At 56.5% G+C, this 12,583-nt stretch overlaps 1 protein-coding gene across 2 annotated transcripts in view; it reads left to right on the top strand.

Moving 5' to 3' along the window:
- Positions 1-10,998, top strand: part of ABTB2 (ankyrin repeat and BTB domain containing 2) — a 181,382-nt gene extending 170,384 nt beyond the window's left edge. For both annotated transcript variants that reach the window (XM_082660348.1, XM_082660347.1), the window contains exons 11-17: positions 1,076-1,254; positions 1,696-1,801; positions 2,146-2,248; positions 2,773-2,863; positions 7,104-7,172; positions 7,857-7,970; positions 9,336-10,998. In XM_082660348.1, coding sequence (XP_082516474.1) covers positions 1,076-1,254; positions 1,696-1,801; positions 2,146-2,248; positions 2,773-2,863; positions 7,104-7,172; positions 7,857-7,970; positions 9,336-9,533 — 860 coding nt within the window. In that variant the 3' untranslated portion in view covers positions 9,534-10,998. The remainder of the gene's footprint in view (positions 1-1,075; positions 1,255-1,695; positions 1,802-2,145; positions 2,249-2,772; positions 2,864-7,103; positions 7,173-7,856; positions 7,971-9,335) is intronic.
- Positions 10,999-12,583: the final 1,585 nt, after the last annotated feature.

Here is a 12,583-nt window from a genome sequence, read left to right as displayed (position 1 = left end):
CAGCCAACCTCCCCACCTCCTTGGGTCTGCAAGCCTGCCGACCTCTCCTTCCCTCCCGGGAGGCTGGTCAGACAGACAGACTTGGGTGAGAGCCTAGCCCTGCCACGTTCGCTGGTGCTGATGACTCTCCTCTGTGAATGTGGTGTCGTCACGTGCAGCCCAGAGCCCAGTGCCAGCTCACCATCAGCACTCAGTGCACGATGACTCTCCCGGGGGCCATGACACACGAACGCCCGGCGCTGGGCCAAGGCAGCGGGAGGCCACGTGGCCCTGCTGTGGCAAGCCAGCCTCAGTGTTCTTCTCTGTGAAATAGGCTCCTACATACAGTCGGTCAACCAGGGATGCTAACGTTACGCACGTCGTCGTGGGGGGTAGGGAATGCCATCGGTCCTTTTTTAACCCATGGTGAGGTGGGGGAGTAAGAAGCAATCCCTCTAATTATCAGAAACATCACTAGTTACTGTCGTGATGTTTACAAAGTAGTTGTAAGTTGCCCTGCGGCCCCGCCGGCACACTCCAGGGAGCTGGCAAACTAATTACGTGGCACTGGATGTGCATAAACAGACCAGGGAGCTGGGCGATAGGACGGGGTTGATTTCAGGCTTCTAGACAGGCAGGGAGCCCCTGTGTCCCCAAGCACCCTGCATATCCTCCGGGTATCCGAGTCTCCCGGGCTACCCCTCGTAATTATAATGGGTCCTCCTCCATAAGTCAGTCCAGGGCCCAACAAGGCGTCGGGCCAGTGTGGGTGCTGGGATTGCGCTTGAAGGTCCCCAGGCTGAGCTGTGGATTTTCAGAGCTCGGACTCCCTGCACTTGGTCCGGAGGCATTCCTCCACCTCATCTGACACGAACCCGGGTGCCCTCTGATCTCTCAGGGAGGCCCGTCAGTGTGAACGGAAGCTTTGCTTACTGGCTACACCGAGGGGGCTGGGGGCTGCCCCCTGCTCTGCAGACACTGGGCGCATCGCAAGAGAGCCTGCCAGGAAGGGGTTCATTGGGAGGCGGGCTCGGTGGCCCCCGCAGGGAGCGCTCTGCCCAGGGGTGACTGCTGCCCTTCCCCTGCCCGGGCCCAGGCGTCCCCTGGAAGCTGCACGTCTGGATCGAGTCTCTGAGGACGTCCTTCTCCCAGTCTCGGTACTCGGTGGTGCAGAGCCTCCTGCGGGATTTCGGCTCCATCAAGGAGGAGGAATACAACGAGGAGCTGGTGACCGAGGGCTTGCAGCTCATGTTCGACATCCTCAAGACCAGCAAGGTGAGTGTCTCCGGGCAGGTCCCTGCCCCAAGCTCAGAGAACCCAGGCTCCAGAGCCCACGGCCCCAGCAGACCATGGGACGGACACAGAGACGGACGCATAGGAAGACAGACACAGGGACAACCCCTCCCACGGACAGATGGACACAGGGACCTTCACGCACGCGGGTGGTTGCCCACCCCACATGCAAACGCGCACCGCCTGGCTGCAGAGGCCGTGGATCTGTCTGGGCTGGAGCCCGGCCAGAAGAGCGATTTGGGGAATCAGTGTTGAAGGGACAGGCCTCCCTCACCAGGCCACCTCCAGGAGGAGCAAAAGGCAGCGGCTGCTCTGATCCTGGCCTGGACTTCTGAAGTTGGCCCGATGTAGCAGGAGCTATAAACAGACGGCCACGGGATGGGGGATTGAGCTCATGGCCCCTCCCTGCCTCTCCCCCCACAGAACGACTCTGTCATCCAGCAGCTGGCTGCCATCTTCATGCACTGCTACGGCAGCAGCCCTATTCCCAGCATCCCTGAGCTGCGCAAGACCCTGCCGGCCAGGCTAGGTGAGGCCTTCCCCACCGGCCACCCGCGCTTGCCAGGCCTCCCTCCCCTCCCCTGCCCTCCCCTCCCCTCCCCTCCCCTGCCCTCCCCTCCCCTGCCCTCCCTCCCTCCCCTCCCCTCCCTCCCTCCCCTCCCCTCCCTCCCCTTTTCCTCTCCCCTCCCCCCTCCCCTCCCCCCTCCCCTTCTCCTCTCCCCTTTTCCTCTCCCTCTCCCTCTCCCTCTCCTCTTTGGCCTGGCCTCAGTTTCTCTGCTCTCCACATTCCCCACCCCATCTGCCCCCGGCACACATGTAAGAAACCCCTGGGGGCAGGCTCCTCAGTCACCCCCTCTCCTTCCCTACTGGCAGATCCTCACTTTTTGAACAACAAGGAGATGTCGGATGTGACCTTCCTTGTGGAAGGAAAGCTGTTTTATGCACATAAAGTCCTGCTGGTGACAGCTTCTAACAGGTAGGCAACCCGGATAATGAAGTCTCAGCTGCCGGGAGGCTGGGCAGCTTCATGTGGATACAAGGTGATGGACAGGATGGAGAAGAGCCTCTGCCCCCCACAGGGAGGTCACAGAGCGCGGAGGCCCCATCCGCCCCACGGCGGGCATGGGACAAGTTGACAGAGGGACAGTCGAGATGGGACCCAGAGTTCTCCAGGAGGAGCTCTGAGGCTGTATTCTTTCTGGCCAACTTGCTGCCTTTGATTATTAGAAAACATAAATGTTCTGGCACGAAAGTCAGTTTTCCAGCCACAGGCGTCACAGTCACTCATCTAGGGGGCAGCAGGGACAGAAGGGGCCCAGCCCAGCCGTCTGGACGATGTAAAACGTCACTCGCCAAGAATTATTTTGAGAGCACGGCAGTAATTTCTAAAATGCTCCTGTGCCCTGGTGGCCAGTCAGGTGGTGGACGGTGCCGTTGCCACATGGCCATGGAGTGAAAGTCACGTTCAAGCCCCGTCCTGTCTCATCTCCTTGGCTCCAGGTTCAAGACACTGATGACCAATAAATCAGAGCAAGATGGCGACAGCAGCAAAACCATTGAGATCGGTGACATGAAGTACCACATTTTTCAGGTATGTGGACCTCAGTGCTGCACGCTTCTCAAGGGATGCCCCCTCCCCCCAGGAGCCCCACCCTGGCTTGTCCGTCTTGGCGGGAGCAGCCGTGAGTCGGTAATAATCTTCCCCTCCGTCCCCAGTGCCTTCTGTGTTTTGCTGAATCTCAGTGGTCAGGTTGGAGCATCTAGGTTTTTCCCAGGCAAAGGTAGCCGTTCCATTGTGACTTTGTAGCTTCAGAGCCTGTCTCGTGGGCCCTGAGCTCTAACCACCGGGTGAGGGGTCTGGGCAGACTGACGGACGTGTAAGGACAGGCGCACAGCACACGTGCAGCATGTGAGTCCTTGCTCCCCGGAGTGAGCTCCTAGAGTACAGGCGTTGCCTGCGTGCTTGTTGGGAATGCAGAACCTCAGGCCCCACCCCAGACACCCCACATTTTAACAAGACCCCGGTGGGTGGAGGGTGACGTGCGCGTGCGCTGGTGTAGGTCAGTCACTCCTCCCGAGCATCGGACCCCAGCCATGCCGGCCAAGCAGAAATGGCTATGGTGAGCCCATCCTGGGTGTGGAAGATCAAGGTCAGGGCTTTCGATCTCTAAGCTGCCGAGAACCTCAGAGGCTGCATAATGGAAACTCCACAGGCTGGCCACCAGCAGGCGGGGTCTGCAGGAGGAGGCTGGCTGGGGTCTACGCTGAGCCCTGGTGGGGAGCTCCTTTCTCCAGTGATCTCCAGGCTGCAGGCATGACCCTCAGGGGCTGAGACTGAGGCCAAGAGGCAGCTGGTGGGTGGGTCCAGGACCTGGCCTTGCACAGGACAGGCTTGTGACTTAACGGCAGAGATCACAGCCTCACAGAAGCATTAGGAGCCACCATCCACAAGGGTTTGGTCCCCCTCATGTTCCCTGTAGTCATTCATTTAGCATTTAGTCACTTACAGGCACCGTGGAGACAGTGGTAAACGGGACAGGGACCCTGCCCTCCACGAGACAGGGTTATGAATTAATGGTATAGGTGTGGTGGGGAAGGCACTGGGAGAGCAGGACGGGGCATCTAACCCAAAGCTGCGGAGGAGGAAGTTTCTTGGAGGACGAGGGCAGCCAGCCAGGTATCGGGAGCTCCAGGTAGAGGAAGAAGTGCACGCAGGGTCTGAAAGCCAGAGACCACGACCTGTTCAGGAAATGCCCTCTGGCCTAGTCCCGGCAGCGATTCAGAAGAACATCCACAATGAGGCTGAAGCTGCCCCCAAGAGCCACAGCATGGAGGGCCTGAGCTTTAACCCAAGGACAGATGGACGCTACTAGGAGGCCACCGTCATCACAGACACTTAGCCAGGCGTGGTTCCAAGTGCTTTGCCCCTGTTCTTCAGTTAAGCTTCCCAGCACAGTCCTAGGAGGTACAGGTGTGTTATCCCCTCTTGGTAGATGAGGGGTCACAGGCACAGAGAAGTTTGGTAACTTGTCTAAGGTCACAGAGCTGAGAAGTGACAGAGCCAGGATTCAATCTTAGGATGTGTGGAATGGTCCAGTTTGCATTACCTCACTCACTCTGAAGGGGAGGAAGGGACCGGAGGGGGCGTGACTGCAGCCAGGGGACCAGATAGGAGGCTGTTGAGAAATCCAGCTAAGTGATGATGGTGACCAGGTAGTGGCAGCAGGATGGAGGGAAGTGGGCGAGGGGAGAGTGGATGGAACTCGGTGACTCATCGGGGTGGAAGACCCAGGGTCTGGCATGGGGTGTCTCCCCTCCCCCCTTTTCCCGTCCCTTGAGCCAAATTCACTGGGGAGAGGAGCAGCTCTAGAAACTTACTTGGCTAAGAAGCCCAAAGTCCAGGTGAGTTGGAGCATGAGGTGGGGTCAGGCTCTGACACAGGAGGTGGGTCTGAGAAGGGCAGAAGGGATTGGGCGGGAGTCGCGGGGGGGGGGAGGGCAAGGGCACACGTGTGGCTCGGGTGACCGCTGCCATCAAGGCTGCATTCACTCAGCAGGGGAGGGTGCCTGTTCCGGGACAGGCTGGGCAGCCCTTGATGACTTCTCGGGGTTGTCACGAGGGTAGACGGGGACAACAGGTCTAACGTCGGGGCACACGTGAGCCTGGGCATATTAGCCTCTGGCCTTGCCCCATGGGTCCTCTGGGGACAGAGCTCTGCCATCACTGGTGGGGAGCCCGAAGCCATCAATCCAGGGCCGGTGCTCCCTAAAAAAGCCTAAAAGTTTCAGAGCAGCCCCCAGACACCTCATTGGCTCTCACAGCACAAAGAGAAATGGCGGTCATTATTTGTTTTCTAGAACAGGAAACAGAGGCCCAAGGAGAGCTAAGCAGTGCTATCATCCAATAGAAAGATAATGCAGGCCACACAGGTAATTTAAAATCGCTTAGTAGCCACAGAAACAAAAAGGAACAGGTGAAATGAATTTTAATATTATTTAACTTAATATAGCCAAAATAGTGTCATTTCAACATATAAAAAATTAATGAAATGTTTTACATTCTTTTTTTCACACTAAGTGTTCAAAATCCAGGTCTGACACAACACGTGTTAACTCAGAGCAGCCACGTTTCAAATGCTCAAAAGCCACACATGGCCAGTGGCTATTGCATTAGCACCGGTCTAGACACTTGCCAAGGTCACTGCCGACTAAACCCAGTCCTTTGGGGGAGAGCCCTGCCATTGAGACGTGGCTCTTGACCCCAGGCCTGTCCCTGCAGCATCAGTGGCCTCCCTGTGGTCACATTCCTGGTGGCCCACTCTGGGCAGGAGGAAGCCTGGCAGCCCCTGCAGCCGGTCCTGACAGCTGCTCACAGGGCGGCCAGTCCAGCCCCACAGGCTGCCCGCCAGCAGCCCAGCTCCCTCAGCCAGCCTCCAAAAGGGCAGTTCTGCTCTGACTCCTGTGGACTCGTGTGCATTCAGGTGACCTCAGGGAGATGCCTGGGCCTGGCCAAAACCAGCTACCAAATGCAGCAGGAGGCTGCCTTCCAGGCCAGGAAGGGGAGCTGCAGGCTGTCACCTGTCTCCGAGCCTCTATCCCTGGGCCCCTTCTCACCTAGGGGCTGCCCTGAGGCCATCCCTTAGCAAAGAATCCCTGCAAATGTGACCTACCCCACTCTCAGCCCTGGGCGTTCAGGGCTGTCCTGCTGGTGCTGTGGTCAGCACCCACGCAGCTGCATGGGGATGGCAGAGGAAGCCAGGTGTGGGCCCGGTATCACCTGGAGCCGTGGGACACATGGACACATACGTGTAACTGTAGGATCGCCACGTGAGCTCCAGCAGGGGCTGGGGAAGGCCTTCGGGGGCCCCCGCTCCTCTGAGGCGGAGAGACTGATGTCTCCTGGACAGGCCTTGGGCCTGGATGAGGCTGGTGGGCCCTCCCCACTCCCCACCTCCCCCAGGTTGGGCTCCTTCCCTCTGGTGCCGCTTCCAGCCTGGGGGCCAGTCCTAACAGAGCCTGACTGTGCTGGCTGGAGCCATGTTTACTTACACACTTGCCAGCTCCTTGCTGGGGCCGTTTCTTCAGCCAACCAGGGAGAATCATTTTTCTTTTTCCAACTGGGAAACTCCCCAGTGTCCAGCATGATGGCAGAGCTTGTAACTCAGACCTCAGTGGAACTAAAATATAGCCTCCCTCCCCACAGGCCACCTCATGTGGCGTCCCAGGGCCCTCTGCTCCCAAGAATCCTGAAGGTCCTGGGCTGGTCAGCAAGGTGACCTCTGGACCAGATCCCTGTCCCAGCTCTGCAACTTACTTTCCAGGAGGGAGTCGGGATCTGGCTGTCACCGCCACATGGAGGCCTAGCGCCGACAGGGAGATCAGGAGTTGGGATCCTGAGGGTGGCCCGTCAGACAGTCACCCCCTCAGAGCCCCACCTCCCCCTCTCCCAGCCCCAGACTTAGAATTTCGGTAAAAGGAGAAATGAGCGGCATGGTGCCTGGTGGTGAGCTGGAAGGGTTCTGGGGAGGGGGGTCAGCCCCCCTCCCTGGCCTCAGTTTCCCCAGCTGTGAGTAGTATCTGCCCTCCTGGGCTCACAGGTCTGTCGTGAGGATTGAAGTGAAACTACTCTGTGGAAGGAAGCTTGCCACACGCATTCCAGGGAAAACACAAAAATGTCTGACGAGAGTCGGGGGAGGTGCAGATGTCAGCACACAGAGGTCAGGGGGCACCAGGAGGCCGGCAGCGGCTGGAGTGGCACTCCAGGGGTGCCGGGTGAGGACTTCGGTGCTGTGGGTCCATCTGGCGCTCACACCGGGCCTCTCCTCCCTACAGATGATGATGCAGTATCTGTACTACGGGGGAACAGAATCCATGGACATCCCCACCGGCGATATCCTGGAGGTGAGGACCTGGCCGGTCTGCCCGGCCCCAGGGGGAGGAGCAGGGAGGCCATGAGCCTGGCCCCCAGTCCCGCCATGCCTGTGTCCCCGGCCTGCGACATCTTCCAGGTCTCAACCCCGCTCTCAGAAACACAGCACTTGGAGAGATGAGGAGGGAAGGAAGGTGGCCTCTGTAAGGACCTCCTGGTTCCCTGCTGGTCCTTGCTCTTCTGGCGACGGGAAGCACCATCCCAAGAGAGTGGGAAATTGTGCACCCACGGAGCCCGGCCTCCCGGGCCACACCTCGGGGTTAGAGAGGGCCACCCCTGAGGACGGAAGGCCCAGGAGGATCAGAAGGCAGCGAGGCCTTCCCCTCACCAGGTCACTGCTCAGAGAACGGACCCACTGCTGGCCGTGCACCTGGCTAGAAGTAGATGAGCAGGCAGCTTGTAGTTGAAGGCCTCCTGACGTCAGAAATCCCAAGCAGCGTCTGTCACCCATCCGGTGCCACCCGAGGTGTCCCAGCCAGTACATAGAGAGCCTAGAGTAGAAATAAATCTAGGCCGCCAGACTTGACTGGCAGCGAGGGAGGGCCCTGGAGGTCGGGAGGAAGCGGAGCACACAGCACAAAGCAGCGGTCTGTTCCGTGATGCCTGGGCCGCAGACCTGGCCATGCATACCCACGGCCTCCTTTGCCTCCTGCCAGCTGCTGTCAGCTGCCAGCTTGTTCCAGCTGGACGCCCTGCAGCGGCACTGCGAGATCCTGTGCTCCCAGACCCTGAGCGTGGAGAGCGCCGTGAACACCTACAAGTATGCCAAGGTGAGGAGCCCTGATGCCCGGCAGCTGCCTCCCAACACACACTCTGCTCCACTGTTGCCTGGCTAGAAAATGCAGGTGGCCAGGCAGCTTTGAAGGGCACTGTAAGTCCCTCTGTGGCCTGGCGTCACTGCTGCCCAGTGGGGCAGCATCGCAGCCTGGGAGCTGAGCTGTGAGCCGGGTGGATCTCAGTTCCCATCCCAGCCGTGCTGCGCCAGGCTGTGAGACCTGGGCCAAGGAGCTGAGCCTCTCTGAGTCAAATCAGCTCCCCAGGCACTACTTGATTTTCTTCCCGGCACGGCCCTCCTTATTCTTCCTCCTCTCAGCAAACACCATGGTCATCTGCCACATCTAGAAACGCTCCTGAAACACATCAGCAGTCCCTCCCCTTCCCTCCATCTCCATTGTCCCCTCTCGTGGACAACTGCTGGCCTGGCCTCCACACTTCCTGGCTTTCACCCTGCAATCCACAAGACTCTTGGAAAAGTGTAAAGACCGTGTCACTCCCCTACGTAAACCCTCCAAAGGTTTTCCACTGCAAACTAAATAATCCAGCCCTTATCTGTCGCCCATTACGTGGGCCCCAGGACCCTGTCCACATCTCCCCTTCTGATGCCGCCCCTCTGCCTTCACCCAGCCACGCGGCCCACATCTCTCAACTCATTCCCACCGCAGAACTCCTGCGATCACTGTCCCCTCCCCTCCGGTAAAGCTCTTCCCAAGCCCTGTTGATTTCCCCAGGCCTCCCCCAAGTCACACAACTCTCTGCCCCTTCACCCACTCTCACGTCCTCACAGCACTGACCACAGTCTGTGGTTTCCTGGCCTGGTTGGTTCCTTGGCTTCCCTGTCTTCCTGAACTGGAACATCAGCTCTGAGACAGCATCGCAGACCTGGGCCTCGAGGCCTGTGCCCAGCACCTGGCCCAGAGCGGGCACTCCATATTTGTTGACCTGAAATAGTTACTGAGCGTTTACCAGGTGAACACTCGTGTGCTGGGCCTTGTGCTGGACATACCACAGTGGGCAGTCCCTGCCCTTAGTGAGGGAGCTGCCAATCCAATAGGGATGACTGGCATTCAACAAGCCATCACCAGTGGGACCTAGGCCAAGAACAAGATTTCAGGGATGTTCCTGGTGGCACGGCTGGGATTTGAACCCCGATCAGTCTAACCCCAAGGAGAGGCTTATGGAAGGAATTCAGATAAGGGGCCAGTCACCCCAAGAGATAGGACATGCCTCCCCCAGGTTGAGGCTTGAAGCTGGGCCTTAGCCCATGGGTACTATTTGGAGGTGAGGGTAGGGGGAGGTTTCAGGCAGGGCTGTGCTGACATAGTGGGTCTCACCCCCTCCCTCTCCCTGCCCCACAGATCCACAGCGCCCCCGAACTGGCCCTGTTCTGTGAGGGCTTCTTCCTCAAGCACATGAAGGCCCTGCTCGAGCAGGACTCCTTCCGGCAGCTCATCTATGGCCGCAGCAGCAAAGTGCAGGGCCTGGACCCCCTGCAGGACCTGCAGAGCACCCTGGCAGAGCGCGTGCACTCTCTCTACGTCACCTCACGTGTGTGAGGTTGGGGGATGGCTGGCTCTGGGCCAGGCTCTGTCGCCAGGCATCCTAGCGGGTGGGAAGGGCCGGGAGCAAGTGCTTCCCGGGGTGCCTGGGCCAGCACGTAGCCGGGGCCTGTGGACACGCTGGGGCGCTGCTGGGTGGAGGCTGGTTACAGGCCCTCTTGGAGCCAGACCTGGGCAGGCCCAGAACTAACCACTGGCTCAACCAGTGATGGGCCAAGGGCAGGTGTGGCCAAAAGGTGGCTCTTCCCCCAACCCCTCCCCGACACCTACGGCTCGCACCTTGAGGGCCGCCATGCACTCACCCTCATGTGATCCTGATTCAGCTCTGCTCGACACAGCTTCAGATCGTGCCCTCCCCCTGGGGCCTCAGGCAGCTCCGACTGTCCAAACTGGGGCTCTTCGGGGGTGTGGGCATCCTTATGAGTGTACAGAACGTATGTTCTGTCTGGGCCCCGGGCCATTTCAGTCAAAACTTGGTATTTTCCCTCAATGTCACGTCCGAAAGGCTGCCCAAACCCTGAACTTACTTATTCAGGGCTGTGCCTTTGAAAGACGACGTGGGCCTCCAGGGGGCCGGGGATCGTGCACAGAGGGTCACTTGGAGTCCGTTCTCTTGGTGTCTGGCCTCCTTTGGAGTCGGGGTCGGGCCAGTGCGGGGGGAGTCGCCGTCCTGCTCAGAGAGTGGTTGGCAGAAGGCAGTTCGTTCCCCTGAACGCCTTTAACGCTTTTGGTCTGAGCCAAGAGTGGCGTGGGGTACAGTGGAGGAGCCTGGTGGCCTCAGCTTTTGTTGCTGCTGTTTTCAGGGTCGATGCTGAAATCCCAAGCCTAGAATTAGGCTGCCTCTGTGGGCTCCGGAGGCAGAGCCCCAAACGGCCCCCCTGGTCCAGTTTCTCCAGTGAAAAAGTCCTTTAATTTGGATTGGAGAGCAGGGCCCACACTTCCCACTGGGAACTGCGGGTCTTAGGGATTTAAAGGACGGGGCAGGGGTGGAAGGGAAGGACTGGGAGAGGAGGCCCTTCTACTTCTTCCCCACTACCTGCCCCTGACATTCTGCAGGCTCCAGGCTCCCCTGGGGTGGAGACACATCGTTGGGCCTAGACCCTTGTCGTATTTATGGGCCAGACACTGGGGGCACCTTCTGGACAGCTTGTGCTGGATGTCGCCTTCAGCTGTCTGGCCGTACCTTAGAAACTATTTATTCACCAGAAGCCCCAGGCACTTTAGGAGGTGTCACTTCGGTCACCTTGAAAAACCCCTGGGGGCTTGCAACCGTGGAAAATATTTTCAACTAGCTGCTTGAGCTGGATGTACAAAGGAATAGGCGTTATTTTATTGCTGTAATATTGTACGATACTGTAACTATATATTAATGTTGTCACTTATTGTAAATGTACTATGGTTTTATTAACAATAAACACTTGTTAACAATGACCTTGGCCTCATGGCTCCTGATAGAGGGTTACCCAAAGTTCAGAGCTGGGGAGGAGCCCATTTAGGACGAGGAAGAGAACCCAGAGCTGATTCCCTGGTTACTTGGGGCACTCATGTCTCAGAGGGAAAGAACCCCTGCTGGAAGCTGTGCTGTGGCCACCTGCCAACCCCTGTCCTACCCTATTTAGTACCCGAGCCTGGGTCCAGCCCTCACTGGGCCTTAGTTTTCCTGTTCTGTCAAATGGGGTAGGTGTGTTCCCATTCGTTAAGCACTTAAGTGCCACTGAGCTGGACTGGAAGGACGGGAACACAATGCCAGGAATAAGACAGCTGTCAGATTTTTCACAGAACTGGAACAAATAATCCTAAAATTTATATGGAACCACAAAAGACCGAGAATAGCCAAAGCAATCCTGAGGAAAAAGAAAGCAGGAGGCCTAACCCTCCCAGACTTCAGACAATACTACAAAGCTACAGTAATTAAAACAACATGGTGTTGGCACAGAAACAGACATATGGATCAGTGGAACAGAACAGACAGCCCAGAAATAAACCCACTCACCTATGGTCAATTAATCTTCAACAAAGGAGGCAAGAATATACAGTGGAAAAAAGACAATCTCTTCAGCAAGTGGTGTTGGGAAAGCTGGACAGCTGCATGCGAATCAATGAAGTTAGAACATACCCTCACACCATACCCAAAAATAAACTCAAAATGGCTTAAAGACTTACTTAAATATAAGACATGACACCATACAACTCCTAAAAGAGAACATGGGCAAAACATTCTCTGACATAAATTATACCAATGTTTTCTTAGGTCAGTCTCCCAAGGCAACAGAAATAAAAGCAAAAATAAACAAATGGGACCTAATCAAACTTAATAAGCTTTTGCAAAGCAAAGGAAACCATCGATGAAACAAACAACCTACAGACTGGGAGAAAATATTCACAGATGATGTGACCAACAAGGGCTTAATTTCCAAAATATACAAACAGCTCATACAGCTCAATATCAAAAAACAAAGAACCCAATCGAAAAATGGGCACAAGACATAAAGAGACATTTCTCCAAAGACATACAAATGGCCAGTAGGCACATGAAAAGATGCTAATTATTAGAGAAATGCAAATCAAAACTACAATGAGGTACCACCTCACCCCGTCAGGATGGCCATCATCAAAAAGTCTACAAACAATAAATGCTGCAGAGGGTGTGGAGAAAAGGGAACCCTCCTACACTGTTGGTGGGAATGTAAATTGGTACAGTCACTATGGAGAACAGTATGGAGGTTCCTCAAAAACTAAACACAGAGTTGCCATATGACCCAGCAATCCCATTCCCGGGTATATATCCAAAAAAATCTATAATTCAAAAAGATACATGCACCCCTATGTTCACAGCAGCACTATTTACAATAGCCAAGACATGGAAACAACCTAAACATCCATGGACAGATGGATAAAGAACATGTGGAACATACATACAATGGAATATTACTCAGCCATGAAAAAGAACTCAGCAACACAGATGGACCTAGAGATTATCGTACTAAGTGAAGTCAGACACAGAAGGACAAATACCATATGATATCACTTATATGTGGAATCTAAAA

Source organism: Grampus griseus (assembly GCF_964374135.1).
Source record: "Grampus griseus genome assembly, chromosome: 8".
NCBI lineage: Eukaryota > Metazoa > Chordata > Mammalia > Artiodactyla > Delphinidae > Grampus > Grampus griseus.
The sequence above is the reverse complement of the archived record's forward strand: the minus strand, read 5'-3'. Positions and strand labels throughout refer to the sequence as shown.